Raw genomic sequence first — 23,694 nt, forward strand, 5'->3', positions numbered from 1 at the left:
TTTCAACATACTATACGCTCATTGGTTGAATCACTGGCGGCAAGAATACCATCGCATTTCCATTTCCTCTATTATTTGGGAACGCACCCCAACACAGAGTGGAAGACGGACACAACGCTGAAGAAAACTATGTAAACCAAGGATATTCTTGTAGCTACCTCAAACACCTTTGATCAAATTAAACAATAATTTATGATAAGAAATGCGATAGTGTCAATTGTTAGTTCGAAGTGGGCTGTGAGCTACTGTAGAAGCCCACTGTAGCGGCAACGAGACGAGGTGCACCGCCTCTCGACCAGTCTAGACTGTCGCTTCCATTTCTCCGGTGTGTTGTGGTTTGAAAGGCGACGCGCGCTGCATAGGAACTTGGTTAACAGTTCTTGACACTAAACATACGGGTTGTGATCGATGGCGGACCCAGAACCATCACAACAACATGAGACGGAACAGATTGACGACGCAGAGTTGGCATTCAAAGGAATAAACATGCTGCTCAACAACGGATTCAAGGAGAGCGATGAACTTTTCAGAAAATACAGGTTAGACGGTGCTGTGCCATAAACAATTAACTTGAAATACTGTTTCATTGGTTGTTTGATGTGGCGAAGATTTGAATTAGAAGAGTTATCCTATAAGTATTTATGCTGTATAGTTTGTCATTTCCGGCTTTGTTTATTTTTTCAGATTGAGGAAGCCCACGTGAAACTGATTAGTAGGCCTATAGGGTATAAACCAATTTGCAGTGGTGGAAAAAGTACCCAATTGTCATATTTGGGTAAAAGTAAAGATACCTTAATAGAAAATTAACAATAAAATACTACTTAAGTAGACGTCTAAAAGTATTTGATTTGAAATGTAGTTAATTACGTATCGAAAGTAAATGAAATCGCTAAAACATAACTTAAGTATCAAAAGTAAAAGTAAATAAAAAGTCCCTACATTAAACAAACCAGAAGGAATTTAACATGTTTTTACATTTACGGATAGCCAGGGGCATACTCTGACATAATTTACAAACGAAGCATTTGTGTTTAGTGAGACCGACAGCTCAGATGCAGTAGGATGATCTCTTAATAAGTGCGTGAATTTGACAATTTTACTGTCCTGCTAAGCAATCAACATGTAACGAGTACTTTTGGGTGTCAGGGAAAATGTATGGCGTAAAAAGTACATTACGCGTTTTTATATAATTGACGTGACCTCTTTTTCTTCATATACCAAATGTTGTAGTTTAAACCCTATTTTACATCTATAATGTTTGTGTTGTGCTCGCCACCAGTTGAGATATGCTATTGAATACAGGATGGATGTTATGTTTTGGCTGATAAATGTACTAAAATGGGTTTACAATTGAAATGTAAACTTACAAATGGTACCACAAAGATGGTTGGAGGTCCACACAGAATGTTGACTTGAAATGGAATATCTGTTTTAAATTATGCTGTCAATCCTCCTTGGGAAACCTATTGAAATATAGATAAGAGAATATACATGACCATTTAAGTTGCCTTTCGACTGTGGGTGGACTGGTGATCTTCTTTGTGGTAGTAATTAGAAGTAAAAATGTCAATAAAATGTTTATGATGTACCAGCTAAATTGAAGTGGTCTGAAGGGATAGGTCCATTCTATGAATTATATTTCTATGATTGAAATGACAACCCTGTACTCAAAATCATGTTCTCAACCTGTGGCTGGCACAACAACAAAAAAAACTCAGATGATGTAGTCCAGGTATTCCCAAACTGGGGAAGTAAATGCCTTCGGGGGTACGGCAAATAAACATGTGATTAACATGTCAACAAAAAGAAAATCTTTTTTTTCACATTTTCAAACAGTTCATTTATATTTTCCAAAGGGGCAATACATTTGGGTGAGGTTTTTTTCTCGTCTGAGTAGCTTCGTTTCACTGCCCAAAATAAAATTTAACCATCTTGCGAAATAACAACACAATGTCAAATACAGGTAGCCTAGTCAAATAATTAACATCCAATCACATTAACCGTTACTCTCTCGTGGGAATTCCACTAAGGGTCCGTATGTAGCCAAATGTAGCTGCTGCTCATGTTGGTATCTGTACTGATGGCGCAAAAGCCATGGGTAACTTTGTTAAAGCAAGGCCCCTGAACTCTCGTCTATTTTCTGCACTATGCAATGATATGGGCAGCGACCATGTAACGCTTTTACAACATACAGAAGTGCACTGATTATCAAGGGGCAAAGTATTGACACGTTTTTTTTAAAATTGAGAGACGAGCTTAAAGTTTCTTTACTGACCATTATTTTCACTTGTCTGACCGCTTGCATGATGGGGAGTTTCTCACACGACTGGCCTATCTGAGTGATGTTTTTTCTTATCTGAATCTAGGATTACAGGGACTCTCCGCAACTATACTCAATGTGCGGAGCAAAATTGAGGCTATGATTAAGAAGTTGGAGCTCTTCTCTGTCTGCATTAACAAGGACAAAACACAGGTCTTTCCATCATTGTACGATTATTCTTTTTGTGTGTGCCAATGAACTCAAGCTTACGGTCAATGTCAAATGTGATATAGCGAAGCACCTGAGTGAGTTGCGTGCGCAATTACGGAGGTACTTTCCCGAAACGGATGACACAACTGGATTTGTTATCCCTTTCATGCCCTGCCTCCAGTCCACTTACCGATATCTGAACAAGAGAGCCTCATCGAAATTGCAACAAGCGGTTCTGTGAATAAAATAAAAAATCAGAATCCACTGCCAGATTTCTGGATTGAGCTGCGCTTAGAGTATCCTGCCTTGGCAAATCGCACTGTTAAGACACTGATGCCCTTTGCAACCATGTACCTATGTGAGAGTGGATTCTCAGCCCTCCCTAGCATGAACACTAAATACAGGCACTGTATTTAGTGTTCACAGACTGTGTTTGGAAAATGATTTAAGACCGAGACTCTCCAATACAACCCAACATTGCAGAGTTATGTGCATCCTTTCAAGTACACTCTTCTCATTAACCTGTGGTGAGTTATTCACAATTTCTGATGAACAAATAGGGTTTTATATGTAAGATGGTTAAATAAACATTAAAAAGATTGTTTATTATTATTTGTGCCCTGGTCCTATAAGAGCTCTTTGTCACTTCCCACGAGCTGGGTTGTGACAAAAACTCACACTCATTATTATGTTTAATAAATTTATTGTATAGTGTGTGTGTGGCAGGCTTACAATGATGGCAAAAAACTACAGTTGAGAGTGCGCTGACCCTGGTGCTAGAGGGGGTAAGCAGCTGGAGGTTGACTGTTTGAAGGGGTATCGGACTATAAGTTGTTGGGGAACCACTGAATTGTAGTCAAAGCTACAACATATGTGAATATGAAGAGAGAAAAAACGAGTGTGTGTAATTTAGTTAATTGACATTAAACGTTTAAAAATATATAATAAAAAAAATAATTGACAACATTGTTTGTAAGCTTTGAAATTATATAAAACTCAACCTTTTCCTTTTCTAGTGATGACATGGATGTCTCATGGTATGGTGGGGTATGCAAAATGGTCCAACTAAATGTTTTGGCATTCAGGTCCAAAATGTAACTTTCTGACCACTTCTTCCATGGGCAAACATGTATGTAATGTTTAAATCAAAAGGGATACTGTCAACGTGATTCAGTGGTGATTTTAGCATGTAAATCTTGGTGGGGCAAAAAAAAAATGTGGGATGCCTGCCAGCAAAGCCACTACACAACACTAAACAATACATTAATTGCACTATAACGATGACAAATGGTGCCCAGAAAGGGCCTTTTCAACCACTCCACAAATTTCCTGTCAACAAGCTATAGTTTTGGCAAGTCAGTTAAGACTAATTTGTGCATGACAGAAGTAGTTTTTCCAACAATTGTTTACAGATTATTTCACTTATAATTCACTGTATCACAATTCCAGTGGGTCAGAAGTTTACATACACTAAGTTGACTGTGCCTTTACACAGCTTGGAAAATTCCAGAAAATGTCATGGTTTTAGAAGCTTCTGATAGGCTAATTGACATAATTTGAGTCAATTGGAGGTGTACCTGTGGATGTATTTCAAGGCCTACCTTCAAACTCAGTGCCTCTTTGCTTGACATCATGGGAAAATCAAAAGAAATCAGCCAAGACCTCAGAAGAAAATTGTAGACCTTCACAAGTCTGGTTCATCCTTGGGAGCAATTTCCAAACGCCTGAAGGTACCACGTTCATCTGTACAGACAATAGTACGCAAGTATAAACACCATGGGAACACGCAGCCGCCATACCGCTCAGGAAGGAGACGCGTTCTGTCTCCTAAAGATGAACTTACTTTGGTGCGAAAAGTGCAAATCAATCCCAGAACAACGGCAAACGGCAACCTTGTGAAGATGCTGGAGGAAACCGGTACAAAAGTATCTGTATCCACAGTAAAACGAGTCCTGTATCGACATAACCTGAAAGGCAGCTCAGCAAGGAAGAAGCCACTGCTCCAAAACCACCATAAAAAAGCCAGACCACAGTTTGCAACTGCACATGGGGACAAAGGTCATACTTTTTGGAGAAATGTCCTCTGGTCTGATGAAACAAAAATAGAACTGTTTGGCCATAATGACCATCATTATGTTTGGAGGAAAAAGGGGGACGTTTGCAAGCCGAAGAACACCATCCCAACCCTGAAGCACGGACGTGGCAGCATCATATTGTGGGGGTGCTTTGCTGCAGGAGGGACTGGTGCGCTTCACAAAATAGATTGCATCATGAGAAGGAAAATTATGTGGATAAATGGAAGCAACTTCTCAAGGCATCAGTCAGGAAGTTAAAGCTTGGTCGCAAATGGGACTTCCAAATGGACAATGACCCCAAGCATACTTCCAAAGTTGTGTTAACTTTGTTGTCCTTAAGCCATTTTAAGGTATTGGAGTGGCCAACACAAAGCCCTGACCTCAATCGCATTGAAAATGTTTGAGCAGAACTGAAAAAGAGTGTGCGAGCAAGGAGGCCTACAAACCTGACTCGGTTACACCAGCTCTGTCAGGAGGAATGGGCCACAATTCACCCAATTTATTGTGGGAAGCTCGTTGAAGGCTACCCGGAAATGTTTGACTCAAGTTAAACAATTTAAAGGCAATGCTACCAAATACTAATTGAGTGTATGTAAACTTCTGACCCACTGGGAATGTGATGAAAGTAATCAAAGCTGAAATAAATCCCTCTCTCTACTATTATTCTGACATTTCACATTCTTAAAATAAGGTGGTGATCCTAACTGACATAAGACAGGGAATTTTTACTGGGATTAATTGTCAGGAATTGTGAAAAACTAAGTTTAAATGTATTTGGATTAAGGTGTATGTAAACTTCTGACTTCAACTGTGTGTGTATGTATATAATTATTATTATTATTATTATTACTGAGGGAAGGTTGTTGGCCAAGATCTCGCGATAAATGGCCCCATCTATCTTCCCCTCAATACGGTGCAGTCGTCCTGTCCCCTTTGCAGAAAAGCATCCCCAAAGAATGATGTTTCCACCTCCATGCTTCACGGTTGGGATGGTGTTTTTGAGGTTGTACTCATCCTTCTTCTTCCTCCAAACACAGCGAGTAGAGTTTAGACCAAAAAGCCATATTTTTGTCTCATCAGACCACATGACCTTCTCCCATTCCTCCTCTGGATCATCCAGATGGTCATTGGCAAACTTCAGACGGGCCTGGACATGCGCTGGCTTGAGCAGGGGGACCTTGCGTGCGCTGCAGTTTTTTAATCCATGACGGCGTAGTGTGTTACTAATGGTTTTCTTTGAGACTGTGGTCCCAGCTCTCTTCAGGTCATTGACCAGGTCCTGCCGTGTAGCTCTGGGCTGATCCCTCACCTTCCTCATGATCAGTGATGCCCCACGAGGTGAGATCTTGCATGGAGCCCCAGACCGAGGGTGATTGACCGTCATCTTGAACTTCTTCCATTTTCTAATAATTGCGCCAACAGTTGTTGCCTTCTCACCAAGCTGCTTGCCTATTGTCCTGTAGCCCATCTCAGCCTTGTGCAGGTCTACAATTTTATCCCTGATGTCCTTACACAGCTCTCTGGTCTTGGCCATTGTGGAGAGGTTGGAGTCTGTTTGAGGGTGTGGACAGGTGTCTTTTATACAGGTAACGAGTGGAGAACAGGAGGGCTTCTTAAAGAGAAACTAACAGGTCTGTGAGAGACGGAATTCTTACTGGTTGGTAGGTGATCAAATACTTATGTCATGCAATAAAATGCAAATGAATTACTTAAAAATCATACAATGTGATTTTCTGGATTTTTGTTTTAGATTCCGTCTCTCACAGTTGATGTGTGCCTATGATAAAAAATGACAGACCTCTACATGCTTTGTAAGTAAGCAGGTGGGACTTCTGTCACATTTTAGTCACTTTAAACTCCTCCACTGTTTCTGCATACGCATGTGTGTGCACACCAGTGTAAGTCAAACAAACACTTTTATTGTTATGTATCCTTAACTGAACCAGATCAGGAGGAGAGTGCCACTGAGGGAATATGTACATCTAATGTCATATTGTGGTCATAACTCTATAAAGTGTGAAAGTCAGCCATTATACAGCCGAAAGCAGAATTTTGCCGTCACCCCTGCAAGCTCTCTCTGTCTTTCTTGTCCACAACTGTGTCATAGTTTGTAGACACCTCTTTCCCTGCTCACTGGCTCTATAAAGCTGTTTAATACATTGCTTTGTTTCTCCCTGCAGCGAACTAGCTACAGACCTCTCTTGTATCATGCGGAAGAGACATTGTCATTCAGTGTTTATTTGCAGTTCTTTCTAATATGAAGTGTTTCCTCTTTCCCTCAAAGCAATGCAAAAGTGTTGACTCCAAGCACTTTTGCAATATGCTAATGTCCTTATCACTTCGCTATACTGTACGTTTGAGAGGATTGTTTTGATGAGCAAGCCAAACTGGACTAGGGATATATCTTACAAGGATAATTGAAATAATAAATAGATTTTGAGATTTTTGCAGTACAGCTGTACTTTGTCAAAGAACCTGTTTGAACTAGATTTTTAGCTAAGATCCCACCCCAGATGGGAAGACTGTTGCTGTGTTCAAGACAACTTGGAAACTCAGAAATGTACGACTTGGAAACTCGTTGTAGAAAAATGAGGTCTGAGTTTAGCACTTGGAAACTATCACAATTAATCAAAAATAAGTTCTAAGCAAAAACAAAAGTATGCACATTTTAACTCTGAGTTTCCCGAGTTGTCTTGAACGTGGCAAAGATCTGAGTTAGCAGTGGTTGGGTTGTAGGCCTTTACCATACAAAGATCTGAGTTAGCAGTGGTTGGGTTGTAGGCCTATACCATACAAAGATCTGAGTTAGCAGTGGTTGGGTTGTAGGCCTATACCATACAAAGATCTGAGTTAGCAGTGGTTGGGTTGTAGGCCTTTACCATACAAAGATCTGAGTTAGCAGTGGTTGGGTTGTAGGCCTATACCATACAAAGATCTGAGTTAGCAGTGGTTGGGTTGTAGGCCTATACCATACAAAGATCTGAGTTAGCAGTGGTTGGGTTGTAGGCCTATACCATACAAAGCAGGTCACACCCATTCCCGTCATGTCAGTCATTGAACTAAGGTTACACTCCGAGAGCAAACAAGTTGGTGTTCCCAAACTGTTCACAGTACCTCCTCACTTGTCAGATATCATCAGCAACCAAATCATTGTCATCATTATTCATATCTAGATCAACAATGTGACTAGGTCTAAGTCAGTAGATTTCTTGCCTCGTCTGTAAAGGGTCTTACATTTAATTATTATTTTTTTTTTTTTACCGTTATTTTACCAGGTAAGTTGACTGAGAACACGTTCTCATTTGCAGCAACGACCTGGGGAATAGTTACAGGGGAGAGGAGGGGGATGAATGAGCCAATTGTAAACTGGGGATTATTAGGTGACCATGATGGTTTGAGGGCCAGATTGGGAATTTAGCCAGGACACCGGGGTTAACACCCCTACTCTTACGATAAGTGCCATGGGATCTTTAATGACCTCAGAGAGTCAGGACACCCGCTTAACGTCCCATCCGAAAGACGGCACCCTACACAGGGCAGTGTCCCCAATCACTGCTCTGGGGCATTGGGATATTTTTTAGACCAGAGGAAAGAGTGCCTCCTACTGGCCCTCCAACACCACTTCCAGCAGCATCTGGTCTCCCATCCAGGGACTGACCAGGACCAACCCTGCTTAGCTTCAGAAGCAAGCCAGCAGTGGTATGCAGGGTGGTATGCTGCTGGCGTGATCAGGATAGTGTGTTGAATAAAATGTAAATTTAAACTTCCTTTTAACAGTTATTCCGTGTGGTTGGTCCTTTTGCAGGTAGGAATACATACAGATTTCTGTCACCTGGGGTATGCGCACAAGTTGAAAATATATGCTTGCATACTTGCCAAGCTCGTGCATGTGTTTACATAGTGCTTCACATGAAGCATGTGCAGAAACATCTGAACGCACTACGAGTGCTTTGAAAAGTTTATATAATTGTACTTTCCTGTGGATATATTGTCTTGAATTCATACCTGCAAAATGACCAACCACGCGGATAACCGGTTAAGCAAGTTAAAATATAATTTTATTCAATATTCTGGCTTTTTGAGGTCTTGAGAGTAAACTTTCCTGATCCAAACACTCAGTTATACCCAACGTAGAATTAGTGCCTTCAGAATAACCCTTTGTATTCCGTACATAAAGTTAATTTCTTTGTCACATTTGCTGTTTTACTTTGGTACCTTATTGCAAACAGGATGCATGTTTTGGAATATTTGTACTTATTTTCACTCTATCAATTAGGTTAGTATTGTGGAGTAACTACAATGTTGTTGATCCATCCTCAGTTTTCTCCTATCACAACCATTATACTCTGTAACTGTTTTAAAGTCACCATTGGCCTCATGGTGAAATCCCTTAGCGGTGTCCTTCCTCAACGGCAACTGAGTTAGAAGGGCGCCTGTATCTTTGTAGTGACTGGGAGTATTGATACACCCTCCAAAGTGTAACTAATAACTTCACCATGCTCAAAGGGATATTGTCTTGCTTTTTTTTTTTTTTTTACCCATCTACCAATAGGTGCCTTTCTTTGCGGGGCATTGGAAAACCTCACTGGTCTTTGTGTTTGAATCTGTGTTTGAAATTCAGTGTTCGACTTAGTGACCTTACAGATAGTTGTATTTGAGGGATACAGAGAGAATTCCACTTTTACATTATGGGGTATTGTGTGGAGGCCAGTGACAAAAACTCTCATTTGAATCCATTTTAAATTCAGGCTGTAACACAACAAAATGTGGAAAAAGTGAATGGGTCTGAATACTTTCTGTAGCCACTGTAAATTTAAGTTAAATGTCGGGTTTCCAGGCTATTGGCATCCTTGCACTTTATAATGGAGTACAATCAAATCCAATTTGATTTGTCACATGCGCCGAATACAACAGGTGAAATGCTTACTTTACAAGCCCTTAATCTACAATGCAGGTTTAAGAAAATATTTACTAAATAAACTGAAGTAACACAATAAATAACAATAATGAGGCTAAATACTGGGGGTAATGATACCAGGTTAGTTGAGGTAATTTGTGCATGTGTAAAGTATTCAGACCCCTTGACTTTTTCCACATATTGTTACGTTACAGCCTTATTAAAAACAAATCTGCATCAATCTACACACAATACCCCATGATGACAAAGCAAAAACTGTATTAAATGTATTAAAAATAAAAAGCAGAAATATCACATTTGCATAATTATTCAGACCCTTTACTCAGTACTTTGTTGAAGCACCTTTGGCAGTGATTACAGCCTCGAGTCTTCTTGGGTATGACGCTACAAGCTTGGCACACCTGTATTTAGAGAGTCTCTCCCATTCTTCTCTGCAGATCCTCTCAAGCTCTGTCAGGTTGGATGGGGAGCGTCGCTGCACAGCTATTTTCAGCTGTCTCCAGAGATGTTCGATCGGGTTCAAGTTCCGGCTCTGGCTGGGCCACTCAAGGACATTAAGACTTGTCCCGAAGCCATTGCATTGTCTTGGCTGTGTGCTTAGGGTCGTTGTCCTGTTGGAAGGTGAACCTTCACCCCAGTCTAAGAACCTGCACCAGAGTGCTCAGGACTTCATCAAGTATCTCTCTGTACTTTGCTCTGATCTTTCCCTTGATCCTAACTAGTCTCCCAGTCCCTGCCACTGAAAAACATCACCACAGCATGCTGCTGCCACCACCATGCTTCACCCTAGGGACAGTGCCAGGTTTCCTCCAAACGTGACACTTGGCATTCAGGCCGAAGAGTTCAATCTTGGTTTCATTAGAACAGAGAATCTTGTTTCTCATGATCTGAGAGTCCTTTAGGTGCCTTTTGGCAAACTCCAAGCGGGCTGTCATGTGCCTTTTACTGCCTTTACATACAGGCCTGATTGGTGGAGTGCTGCAGCAGTTTTTGTCCTTCTGGAAGGTTCTCCCATCTCCACAGAGGAACTCTGGAACACTGTCAGTGACCATCGGTTTCTCGGTCACCTACCTGACCAAGGCCCTTCTCCCCTGATTGCTCAGTTTTGCCGGCAGCCAGCTCTAGGAAGTCTTGGTGGTTCCAAATTCTTCCAAAGATGGAGACCACTGTGTTCTTGGGGACCTTCAAGGCTGCAGACATTTTTTGGTACCCTTTCCCAGATATGTGCCTCGACACAATCCTGTCCCGGAGCTCTACAGACAATTCCTTCATCTTCATAGCTTTGTTTTTGCTCTGACATTCACTGTCAACTGTGGGACCTTTAATAGACAGGGGTGTGCCTTTCCAAATCATGCCCAATCAATTTAATTTACCACAGGTGAACTCGAAGTTGTAGAAACATCTCAAGGATGATCAATGGAAACACTTGAGCTCAATTTTGAGTCTCATAGCACAGGGCCTGAATACTTGTGTTTTTTAATACATTTTCAAAAATGTCTAAACCTGTTTTCACTTTGTCATTATGGGGTATTGTGTGTAGATTAATGTGGAAAAACATTAATTTAATACGTTTTAGAATAAGGCTTTAATGAAACAAAATGTGGAAAAAGACAAGGGGTCTGAATACTTTACGAATGCACTGTAGCTGGGGGTGAAGTGACTATGCATAGACTAAACAACGAGTAGCAGCAGTGTAAAACAAAAGGGGGGGGGGGTGTCAATGCAGATAGTCCGGGTGGCCATTTAATGAATTGTTTAGCAGTCTTATGGCTTGGGGGTAGAAGCTGTTAACGAGTCTTTTGGGCCTAAAATGTTCTCTTTTCAAAACTGGTTGAATGGCTATTTTTACTCTGTAGGCACCTGCTACTTACCACAGGTGAGAGAAATGACTAATTTGCCTCCAACCAAATACATTTGAATTCTTCTGAATTCGGGAATAATTTAGAGCAGGCCATTTTTGGGACTTGAAAGTGAAAAATACAGAGTAAACGCGACAGGCTTAGTTAGATCCTCAAACACACACACACACACACACACACACACACACAGAGCTTTGTCTCCTGCTGATACCCCAAATGTCACATCTCCCACTAATTATGTTGAGCTCTGAGCTGTCATAAGAGATGAAGGAAACTGAATGTTGACACCCTCATCCTCCCATATTGCTATACTGTCATCTTAAATGGAAATGTTTAGAATTTAGGGTTCTTGGAAGTGAATAACCATCCAGACTTTGAGACATGAATGTGACTACTATTAAACGTTCTCATGGAGCAGTCTTACGAATCACATTTAAGTAATTACTTTAGCCCGACTCTGCCACCTTTTAAGCGCTGTCTTCAGACGCTCTGCACAATGAAGAGATCCAGATGGTATCGCTGGAGGATACTTAAGTTTGACTTGAAACAACCCTATAACTCTCACCCATCTTCACCTGTCCTGGCTGTCTCTCTTAAGAAACTGAACTGTTTTAGCCTTACCGCAACCATCTCTCTGTCTCCCTCTCTCTTCTAGGACCCACAGTCCACTGATGAGTTTCGGAGCCAGTTTTGTCAGCTTCCTGGTGAGTAGGGGTGGAGAGGTCAGAGGAGGTCAACTTCTGACGGAATTACTGTACGTCTCCCAAATTCCACTGATATTCTCATTTGATACTCTGCAATGCAGACAAATGGATTCTATTGGAGGGAAGAACAGGAAGAGGTCTGTATTACAGTCTGTTATGTTGTACGTTTTATTGAATGACAACCTTTTTAGTTCAATAGTTGGCTTTTCACAGTACATCTCTATTTCATACATAGACCTTGTCATAGTGGATTTACGGTGCAGATTGACTGAATGAATTGAAGGTCACACATAATAGCACACCCGGGATATCCTCAGCACTAATCTTGCTGTGCATCACACGCTGCTGACGGGGTGATTCGCCAAACTGATATAATTGGCTCACGGTGGGTTTGAATACTGACTGGGAATACATTATTTGTGCACATCTTTGAAAATGATCACAGTAGATAACATGTTAGTCTGGTAAGTCCAGGATGAATAGTTGGTTGTCTAGCTGTGCTGTTCATTGTTATACAGTTGAGGGCAAATATATTGGCAGCCTTGCACGTTTCACTATTTCATCTAAAATAAGTTGTGGAGCCCCCCCCCCCCCCCCCCCAAAAACGAAATTATTCAATGTAGAAATGATTTAGAATCTTGTTTACTGTGTAGTTTCTCACCTGTGGTAATATAAGTTTCAGGTACCTAAGGGGTGAAAAAAATGACCTTTCAACAAGAGAAAGCAGAACATTCAACTCCGTTGTATAGTGCTAGGGTGCCAATATATTTGACCGCATGTCTGTTGCTGACAGGATAATTGTTTAGCCTACTTTCAAATAATAGTGTTGGTACATGATAAGGCATTACGCCAAGACTACCATACTGTCTAGAATGAGAGCAAGGCCCTGACTTGGTACTGTATCAATCTGCCTGTGTGTGTAGAATGCCATGATGACGTTTGAGGAGGAGAAGATGCAGACAGCCTTTGAGGACCTCAGAGCCACTGAGAGACTTTGTGAGCGAGACAATGCCGGGGTCATCGAGACCATCAAAAACAAGATCAGGAGGAGTGTAAGTGAAATACAATGTGTACACGCACACTAATTAACCTCATCGAAGCTCAAACCTGTATGTAGCACCTTCCACCTCCTCTATCCACACACGCCTGACTTGTCTTGCGGTCTGCCAATGTCAAGTTGACGTCATCTTCTCTTACGGTGCTGAGTTTGGCTTTGCTACAGATGTATGTTTGGCCTTGCTCTGCAGTTTAGACGTTGACCTCACCGTGCTCTGTGTGTTTGGCCTTGCTCTGCAGTTTAGACGTTGACCTCACCGTGCTCTGTGTGTTTGGCCTTGCTCTGCAGTTTAGACGTTGACCTCACCGTGCTCTGTGTGTTTGGCCTTGCTCTGCAGTTTAGACGTTGACCTCATCGTGCTCTGTGTGTTTGGCCTTGCTCTGCAGTTTAGACGTTGACCTCACCGTGCTCTGTGTGTTTGGCCTTGCTCTGCAGTTTAGACGTTGACCTCATCGTGCTCTGTGTGTTTGGCCTTGCTCTGCAGTTTAGACGTTGACCTCACCGTGCTCTGTGTGTTTGGCCTTGCTCTGCAGTTTAGACGTTGACCTCACCGTGCTCTGTGTGTTTGGCCTTGCTCTGCAGTTTAGACGTTGACCTCACCGTGCTCTGTGTGTTTGGCCTTGCTCCAGGACCCCCAGAGGTCAGGGGTTGCTATAGTAGACCGCCTCCAGAGACAGATCCTTGTGGCAGACTGCCAGGTGTACCTCGCTGTCCTCTCCTTCATCAAACAGGAACTGTCAGGTGAGACGCCTCATCACTTCTACCTTGACCTGCGTGTAGGCTTATAGCTGACTGCTTGACGGATTGGCTGTGCTGCTACTACTAGACTGAATGACTGCACTGTGTTGTGGCTACTCACTGGTACAGTTTAGAAGATCGTAGGTCTGTTTCAATATCTTGCGTACTGATTATAATACATGCTCACTAAGTGATTTGCTGTAATGGGCCTTGGTATCTAGACCATGTCTCTCAGTACTCTAACATCCTGCTGCTTTATGTTAATCATATCTCATGGATTTCCCACACCCACCCAGCATACATCAGAGGAGGCTGGATCCTCCGCAAAGCCTGGAAGATGTACAACAAGTGTTACAGCGACATCAGCCAGCTGCAGGATTGCAGCAAGAGGAGGTCCTCCAACCAGCAGGCGTCTCCCTCTCCATCCACTGACCAGGCCAACCACGGCGCGGCCAAGCTCCCAACCCAGAGGACCAATGGGGTGAGCCCGGAGGCCCTATCCCGGCTTAAGGGCTCGGTCAGTTTTGGCTACGGCCTGTTCCACCTGTGCATCTCCATGATACCGCCGCACCTGCTGAAGATCGTCAACCTTCTGGGTTTCCCCGGCGACCGTCACCAGGGGCTGTCCGCCCTTGCGTATGCCAGTGAAAGTAAGGACATGAAGGCCCCCTTAGCTACGTGAGTAGGTGTACCACTACCGACCATAGGGTGTCTTTTTGTTGTCTCGTGTTGGTTTATTTTACTTTATTGGCTTGAACTGTTTTTGGGGTCATTGCTGTGTAATAATTTATCTCATTCAACATATGTCATATGGACATGGTGACCATGTATTTAATGATAGAAAATATATGTAGTAATCCTACGTAATGTAGCCTATACATGGACTAGACAGAGTAGTGTGATTATTTGGGAAGAGAAAAGAACCAGCAGACCTGAGAGAGAGGTCCCTGGTCTGTTTCCTCTACTATATACAGAGCAGCTTAGCTGGCTCTGAACATTTATTTGTATTTTTTTACCTTTATTTAACTAGGCAAGTCGGTTAAGAACAAATTCTTATTTATGATGACTGCCTACTGCCAAATCCTTATTCCGGACGACGCTGGGCCAATTGTGTTCCGCCCTATGGGACTCCCAATCGCGGCCGGTTGTGATAAAGCCTGGAATCGAACCAGGGCCTGTAGTGACGCCTCTAGCACTGAGATGCAGTACCTTAGACCGCTGCGCCACTCGGCAGCCCTCGAGAATATCAGTGATTCATATTGAACAGCTTATTTATTACTGGAGTCACCACCATACTGATTAGAAATTCTCCGCTATTTGATTCTGCCCACACATCCACAGCAGGAGGCAGAAGACACAGGGTGTGTCCCACATGGCACCCTATTCCTTCTGCAGTGCAATGCATTTGACCAGGGCCCATAGGACTCTGCTCGAAGTAGTACACTATATAGGGAATAGGTTGTCATTTGAGATAAAACCACAGCCTTCACCAGACCTGAAACCCATTAGCTCTCTGCCACTCTGCCAGTGGCCAAGATTAACTGCTTTAATAATAGAGAGAAGCTGGCTGATGCCCCTGTCCTGGTTGAACTTCAATGCCTTGGCAGAGAACAATGATTGTATTTATTTTAGGAAGACACATGTTCAGCATTTAAGATGATATTAACTTTATTTTGCCTGAAGGGAAATTTGTCTTGGACTTTCAAGTGCTGTTGCTTTCACATCTAAGCTGCATGCAACGATTGATTCTGCAGAATATTGATTGATTTTGTTTTTAGCTGACGTATTTGCGGAGTGTGGTAGCAGGCTGTTCAACTCGAAATGAGTCATATGTTTACCGACAGCTGTGATATGTCTTGGTTTCTTGACTGACTCTCTGAATGCTGATGTTCACCGGTATTCCTCTCACTGTTGTCAATAACGGTGGTTTCTCTCCCCCTGTGGCAGGTTGGCCCTCTTGTGGTACCATACGGTAGTGCAACCCTTCTTTACCCTCGACGGCTCAGACACACAGGCCGGTCTGATGGAGGCGAAGGCTATCCTCCAGAGAAAGGAGCCTGTATACCCTAACTCCTCCCTTTTCATATTCTTCAAGGGCAGGGTGCAGCGTCTGGAGGTAAGGACCTGGGCCATGTTCAGTAGACAGAAAATGTTTTAAAACACAATTTAAATGAAGTCGTTCAACCTAAATGTCGCCAATAATAACACCTATTTTCTTGTGCTCCAGTGTACACTACTCGACACAACCTAGATAGAAGTAGACAGGTACCACAAGGAAACCTGTGTCTACAACTGTGGCTGTAGTGTGTTCCTTGTCCTAATCTTCCCCCTCTCCTCAACTCATCCAGTGCCAGATCAACAGTGCCTTGACGTCCTTCCAAAATGCCTTAGAGCTGGCTACAGACCAGAGGGAGATCCAGCATGTTTGTTTGTATGAAATAGGTACAATATGCTTTTACTTCCTCACTTCAACCTCAACTCTTAACATATATAACACCATTACCTTGTTGTTCCTGAGTGACACTTCATGCTCTCTGCTCTCAGGGTGGTGCAGTATGATCGAGCTGAAGTGCGGTGACGCCTACAAGGCCTTTCAGCGTCTGGCGACTGAGTCACGCTGGTCCCAGTGTTACTACACCTACCTAACTGGAGGTGAGAGGGCAGAGGTTAGAAGTCATGTAATTAGAGGTGGGGTTAGAAGAACGCACTCTTGTTTTTTCTTCAAAAGTAAAATAAGTTCCATAACTGAGAACGTTAACTCACCTGAATGAAAAGCTTCTGAACTATTAGCAATAATGGCTTACATCCTCTGATAAAGGTAATATGTTGCTGTTGAGATACCCTGCAGACTCTAACGCCTGGACATCTCTCTGTGTTTGTGGTCCACTATAGTGTGCCAGGGAGCGTCAGGCGATCTGGAGGGAGCTGCCGCTGTCTTCAAGGACGTACACAAGCTTTTGAAACGGAACACCAATCAGATAGAACAGTTCTCTATGCAGAGGGTGAGCGTGGGACTGGCAACAGCAAATTTCTATAGATATCCATGTGAATTATTACTTTCAGTGAGGAGAAATCCTTTTGCGAGTCACACAGTTACAATGTGATCTGAAGTAATTGTACGGAGGAAAATTGGCAGTTGATTATGTAGTGAGTAGAATTCTGCTTCTCGGCTGAGATTGTAAACGTGCGCCTGTGTGTGTGCAGGCAGAGAGGCTAAGCAAACACTCCCCATCCAGAGAGCTGTGTATCCTGGCTGTGATCGAGGTGCTTTACCTGTGGAAGGCCCTGCCTAACTGCTCCACCTCTAAGCTGCAGACCATGAGCCAAGGTACGCTGTGAAAACGTACAGGAAACACCATACACAGACCACATCAACACAAGCATAGACAGACCCCTTATACATAGGGCTGTGGCGTTGATGACATTTTATTAGCCGGTAACTCATGCAAGTTACTGCCCGTCTCACGGTAATTGACCGTAAATTAATGTAAACACTTTTAGCATCTCCAGGCCTCAGCATACAAGTCGCTAATGAGCGCCTTTTGGAACATTTAAAAACAAAAAGTCTGAATACATTTAATATATACCATCACAATGAATCCATTTTATTTTAGGCAGGTCTAAAGAAACATTATGATGTGAAGAAAATGTATTTCAGAAGAACAGAATAACATACAAGCCGACTCAGAAGATGATATCTGGCTATGTGCCCTGCCAATGGCAGCCTAAGCTGTAGGCTAGTTCATTTAGCAGACAAGATGTGCTTATAAATCCCATGCCATTATTTTTTATCATATGATTTTATAGGAAGAAGAATATAATTGAGCTTAGCTGAATAAAGTAGAAAGGATGTTTTTCTCACCCCCGAACGAGTGCACATATGAAGTGGCTATGTTGAGCATAAAAGTGATCATTTGAAGCGGGCTCTACACGCTAGATTTAGAGAGAGAAACCTTGGAATGTCTTAGAAATCAAACCAGAAATGTGCTGCATGATGCGCTCTGTTCCTTGCTTCAGGCGGCACACGCTGTTCTCTCATCAAGTGATCATATTCTCACCCATCAGACTTTTCTCAATTTAATGTTGGCTTTAAATATATTAAAGTCATTTCGATTTAGAATGGCCCATTTTATCAAACGGGCACGGGAAAAAAGACCTGTCATCCGTTTGCACTCCAATAGTGAATGGAGGCTCCTGCGGTTCCTTTTTCAAGCATGCCAGGTAGGCTACTCTGGTTCTGCAGCAGAGCAATGTGTTTAATATTAATAGCTGAGAAGTAATCATAGTAGCAGCTGGGATCCTCTTTATAGTGGCAACCATTAAAGCTCTGCTTTCACAGGGTTGCATATAGAAATGTCTATCAGAACCCTTACTTCACTCCACGCATCAACCACTGTTTGAGGAGCATGCTCTCCCTGGGTGACAGGTGATATTCCTGTTTGAGGAGCATGCTCTCGCTGCGTGACAGGTGATTTTCCTGTTTGAGGAGCAGCCTCTCGCTGCGTGACAGGTGATATTCCTGTTTGAGGAGCAGCCTCTCGCTGCGTGACAGGTGATATTCCTGTTTGAGGAGCAGCCTCTCGCTGCGTGACAGGTGATATTCCTGTTTGAGGAGCAGCCTCTCGCTGCGTGACAGGTGATATTCCTGTTTGAGGAGCAGCCTCTCGCTGCGTGACAGGTGATATTCCTGTTTGAGGAGCAGCCTCTCGCTGCGTGACAGGTGATATTCCTGTTTGAGGAGCAGCCTCTCGCTGCGTGACAGGTGATATTCTGCCCAAACTCTGTATGCCATGGGCTCCCCAACCCTGTTCTTGAAGCTACCCAGTGCTTAATATGGGAAACCTAGTGTAATCTGTGCGGGAACATTTGATCGTAACATATTTTCACAACGAAACATATTTGATTAAACTGTTGACAGCCCCTCTGTGCACTCGAGAAAGGAATGAAGGAGAGCGAGGAGGAGATGGAAACGCACGGTGGTGAGATTCTGTAGCTAAATTTTAGCCTATTAATTATGAAGAGAGAAAAAAGACGATTTCATTTTGGAGTATAGGCTAGACCAATGATGTAGCAAAGTGTGTGTCTGCCGTGCGTAATATGCTGTGTAGGTTATTAGGAACAACCATTATTTTAATGGCTTTTTTTCAGGCTTGGGCACATAGGCCTATGCATACTGTAAGCTCTAATATGCGTATCATGATCTATATGCAACGTCTTAAATGCTTTTAATTAATCTTCACCTTAGAAAGCGCTGTCCATTTTGTTGTTTGGCTTTGAAACAAGATCCACAACGACCATATTTTCCACTGTTTCGATCTGTTGTTGAACTTCTTTCTTCAAATTGATCATCACAGTGATGCCAAACAATGTAGTCTAACGGTGCATGGTACTGTTTTTCATGGGATGTGATTTTCTGTGGTATTTGCATTGATGTCAGAGTGAGTTGATGGACAATAGAGTGCTGAGCACTAGGCCCTTAGGACCTGATGGAGGGACAATAGAGTGCTGAGCACTAGGCCCTTAGGACCTGATGGAGGGATAATAGAGTGCTGAGCACTAGGCCCTTAGGACCTGATGGAGGGACAATAGAGTGCTGAGCACTAGGCCCTTAGGACCTGATGGAGGGACCATAGAGTGCTGAGCACTAGGCCCTTAGGACCTGATGGAGGGACAATAGAGTGCTGAGCACTAGGCCCTTAGGACCTGATGGAGGGACCATAGAGTGCTGAGCACTAGGCCCTTAGGACCTGATGGAGGGACCATAGAGTGCTGAGCATTAGGCCCTTAGGACCTGATGGAGGGACAATAGAGTGCTGAGCACTAGGCCCTTAGGACCTGATGGAGGGACAATAGAGTGCTGAGCACTAGGCCCTTAGGACCTGATGGAGGGACAATAGAGTGCTGAGCACTAGGCCCTTAGGACCTGATGGAGGGACAATAGAGTGCTGAGCACTAGGCCCTTAGGACCTGATGGAGGGACAATAGAGTGCTGAGCACTAGGCCATTAGCGACCTGACGGCCGTAAGCAAGTTGGGTACTACAAACGCATCAGCGCCATTCATGTACAGATCGCATTAGGAGGCGATTACCACGACTCAATGGTCCCGTGGAATTTGACTTAATGCGGTCTCCGCAATAGCCATGCACATGATCAAACTCTCAGTCCCAACCACCACGGTTGCTGCACATTCAATTATAGCCTATTCTCTATTGGCTATGCAGGACATCACACACAACACTTCCAGTATCTGCTACAATTTCAGTCAGCGTGGTTATTGAGCTTTCGCTGAGTAGTTGTGGTGGTGCCATGAAAGTGAATTCCTGTGAATCTGGAAGGAAATTCAGTGGGTTGTTTCTGTCTCCTCTCAGTTCTGCAGGAACTAGATGACATCTCATGTGCCGGCCTGAAAAACTTGCTCCTTGGTGACATACACAGATGTCTCGGCAACATGAACGTCTCCATTCAGGTTCTGTCTCCTCACCATATTTATATGTATTGAAAACAAAGTACTCATAGTATTTACCTACAAATATTAATGTAGTCAGAATAGTGAATGTTTACTCCTCTTTATTATGTCATTGAACATTGCAGTGCTTCCATCTGGCTGCCAGAGATGAGATGGGCTGTCAAAACAACTCCTATGTGCAGCCCTACTCCATCTACGAGTTAGGCTGTGTCTTACTGGACAGCCCTGAGGTGAGCTGTGTATATGGTGTATCGCGCAACGTGTCAACCCCGAGGAGAGAAAGTGTATGTTGCTTAACGAGGTAGTTGATTGAGATTGTGGTTCTTCTCTTCTCAGTCTGAAGCGAAGGGCAGAGCTCTGATGCTCCAGGCCAAGGTACAGTAGGACTTCTACACTATGGGCCAAGAGTGTATCCTCGTTTTTGGAAACGTGTAGCTTTCAGCTGCAGTATTTGGAATGATCAATCAAGTCCGACAGTCATCCATAATATGCATTTTATATTATTTGATATTTCCTTACCAATATGTGCACTTGTGAATATTTCTATGTGATGTAGTAATGTCATGTGTGTTTGTACAGGAGGACTATGCTGGCTATGACTTTGAGAACAGGCTCCATGTGCGTATTCATTCAGCTCTGGCTTCCATGAGAGAGGAGGTGACCCCACCCTGACCGCACCCTTTCTCGACCATACATCCACCCTAGCTTGTGTTGGGGGTAGAAGGAGCTGGAAACGGCTCCCTTTATCTCCACAGCACTGTGATGGTTCACTGCAATGTGTTTTTCAGTTGACTTGTGTTTTTTTTTATATATATAATGAATGTGCCATCAAGTTTGCAATGTATAGTTTACAGTAAGAGTTTTCTGGAGCGATAATGCAGGAATAGTTAAGACTACTGGAGTGTATTAGTGTGTTTTAAACCAGATCAAATATGTACAGTAGTTGCTGCTGGGAGGCAAATGCAACTTTTTACCAGGAAAATGTGTATTTTGGGGGGGAAATCTATCAATGTCAGTGCTATCTAAATGGTACAATCCCATCTTTATTCTTTCCCATGTGATGGGAAAGGGTTCTGATGCAGAACTGGGTATGCCATTGGGTAAGCCACACTAAATTATAAATTAAGCAGTGCCTAGGTTGCTGCCAGATTATGACCTGAATGTCCAATGTCCTGTTGCTGTTACAATAGTAGACCATCTGAATGCACAAATCCTGTGCTAATACTCATCACGTGGCTGTGTGGCACTGTAAATTGGAGAGATTTTTTTGTTTTTTTAAAAAGTTTATTTCCTGCAATTCTACACATTTTGCCATGGGTTGCAGGGAACATTCTGCAGTTTTAAAGGCCCAGTGCAGTCAACATTTTTATTTTCCTTTGTTTTATATATATTTCTACACTAGGAGGTTGGAATAATGTTGACTGCAATGTCTCTTCACAATCCTCAAGTCCAGAACAGACTATGGGAGGTGCACAGTACTACATGGGGCCATGGCTACATGGAACTCTATTCCACATCAGGTAACTGATGTAAGATCCGATTTAAAAATAAAAAAAACAGATAAAAGTACACCGTATGGAACAGCGGGGACGGTGAAGACGCACACACACAGGCACAGACACACATACACATAAGGCATGCACTCTACACACCTACAGATGGATTTTGTATTAGATGTGATAGTAGAGTAGTAGCCTGAGGGAACACACTTAATGTGTTAAGTTTTATTAAATGTAATATTTTAAATTGTATATAAAAGCCTTAATGTTTTTGGACCCCAGCAAGGCAGCAGCTAATGGGGATCCTTAATACAAATACAAATAATACTGTGAATATGATGATAATACCCTTTTAGTGTAAGAGCAGTTTGAGTTTTTGGCCTTCCATGGTGACCTCACCGTGCGGTAAATTAGTTAATAGACCAATAAGAAAGGGTTCCAAATCTGCCAATAACAGCACATTGTCAGATTTCCCCTCCCCACTCAGACCACTCCCAGACAGTACTAATGAAAATCTTTCTTGGGAAATTGCTCTTTGTTAAGAAGCAGTTTTTGTTTCTTTTTGGCCATTTTAATTTAAAACAATCACAGTAAGGTACTTATTTGTTACCCAGAAATGATTTGATATTGAGATTAAAAATGGCTGCAATGGATATTTTTAAAGCAAGTTGTCTGAAATTCTACACATTTTGCCATGGGGCGGTGAGAACTTTGCAGCTGTATAAAAAAAAAATCTGTTTTACAGCTAATTTCGTGCAATTCTACTGATTTTTGTAGTGACTTATGCCATGTTAATATAATATCTGAGTGAGAATGACTAACAAAATCATTGTGTGCTCCCTGGAGGTCAGGGCCCCTGGGCATGTGCCCTGTGTGCCTGGTCGGTATTCGGACAAGTTTAGATAGCTGGCTAGACTAACAAGCAATAATTGAGTGACTGTAAGTGACTTGCATAACGAGAACAATTGCTGATGCACAACGAAATTTCAAAATTGGACCTGGTGTATTCTATTATTCTTACTCTCAATAGTAAGTTGAGACCCCGACTGGGTTCTTTAAAAACATATATACAGTGCCTTCATAAAGTATTGACACCCCTTGAACATATTTTGTTGTTATATAGCCTGAATTCAAAATGAATAAAAAAAAAAAAATCTCATCTATTTGATTGAAAATGAAATATATCATTTCCACAAGTATTTACACCCCTTAGTCAATACATGTTAGAATCACCTTTGGCAGTGATTACAGCTGTGAGTCTTTCTGGGTAACTCTCCAAGAGCTTTGGACACCTGGATTGTACAATATTTGCACATTATTCTTTTAAAAAAATGTTCAAGTTGGTTGTTGATCATTGCTAGACAGGCATTTTCAAGTCTTCCCATAAATTGTCAAGCAGATTTAAGTTAAAACTGCAACTAGGCCACTCAGAAACATTCAATGTCGTCTTGGTAAGCAACTCCAGTGTATATTTGGCCTTGTGTTTTAGGTAATTGTCCTGATGAAAGGTAAATTTGTCTCCCAGTGTCTGTTGGATAGCAGACTGAACCAGGTTTTCCTCTAGGATTTAGCCTGTGCTTAGCTCTATTCAGTTTATTTTTATCCTAAAAAACTCCATAGTTCTTGACGAGGAAAAGCATACGCATAACATAATGCAGCCACCACCATGCCTGAAAGTATGAAGAGTGGTACTAAGTGATGTGTTGTGTTGGATTTGCCCCAAACATAACGCTTTGTATTCAGGACATACATGTTTAGGAATATTTTTTAAATTCTGCACAGGCCTTATTTTCACTCTCTTTTAGGTTAGTATTGTGGAGTAAGTACAATGTTGTTGATCCATCCTCAGTTTTCTCTTATCACAGTCATTGAACTCTGTAACAGGTTTAATATCACCATTGGCCTCA

General features: G+C 42.4%; 1 protein-coding gene across 3 annotated transcripts; it reads left to right on the plus strand.

The window, feature by feature from the left end:
* Window positions 1–58: 58 nt before the first annotated feature.
* On the plus strand, window positions 59–22,450 carry LOC129824118 (tetratricopeptide repeat protein 39C-like). Of its 3 annotated transcripts, XM_055883468.1 has the most exons (15): window positions 59–539; window positions 11,978–12,026; window positions 12,128–12,163; window positions 12,950–13,078; window positions 13,713–13,824; window positions 14,118–14,499; window positions 15,769–15,937; window positions 16,170–16,263; window positions 16,366–16,473; window positions 16,714–16,823; window positions 17,026–17,149; window positions 20,191–20,288; window positions 20,414–20,518; window positions 20,625–20,663; window positions 20,868–22,450. In XM_055883468.1, the coding sequence occupies exons 1-15, from the start codon at window positions 409–411 to the stop codon at window positions 20,958–20,960; spliced, it is 1,779 nt and encodes a 592-aa protein (XP_055739443.1). In that variant the 5' UTR covers window positions 59–408; the 3' UTR covers window positions 20,961–22,450. The 3 variants fall into 3 exon arrangements, with proteins under 3 accessions (XP_055739443.1, XP_055739444.1, XP_055739445.1); XM_055883469.1 differs by lacking the exon at window positions 12,128–12,163; XM_055883470.1 differs by lacking the exons at window positions 59–539; window positions 11,978–12,026; window positions 12,128–12,163 and adding an exon at window positions 12,170–12,411.
* The last annotated feature ends 1,244 nt before the right edge of the window (window positions 22,451–23,694 follow it).

Source organism: Salvelinus fontinalis, chromosome 26 (genome assembly GCF_029448725.1).
Source record: "Salvelinus fontinalis isolate EN_2023a chromosome 26, ASM2944872v1, whole genome shotgun sequence".
Classification (NCBI taxonomy): Eukaryota; Metazoa; Chordata; class Actinopteri; order Salmoniformes; family Salmonidae; genus Salvelinus; species Salvelinus fontinalis.

Excerpts from the sequence above, each read along its gene's own strand:
- LOC129824118 (XM_055883468.1), top strand. The coding sequence starts at position 409 with ATGGCGGACCCAGAACCATCACAACAACATGAGACGGAACAGATTGAC. Across the intron at positions 540-11,977 it reads GAACTTTTCAGAAAATACAG|GACCCACAGTCCACTGATGA; the intron begins GTTAGACGGTGC and ends TCTCTCTTCTAG. Across the intron at positions 16,824-17,025 it reads AACAGTTCTCTATGCAGAGG|GCAGAGAGGCTAAGCAAACA; the intron begins GTGAGCGTGGGA and ends GTGTGTGTGCAG.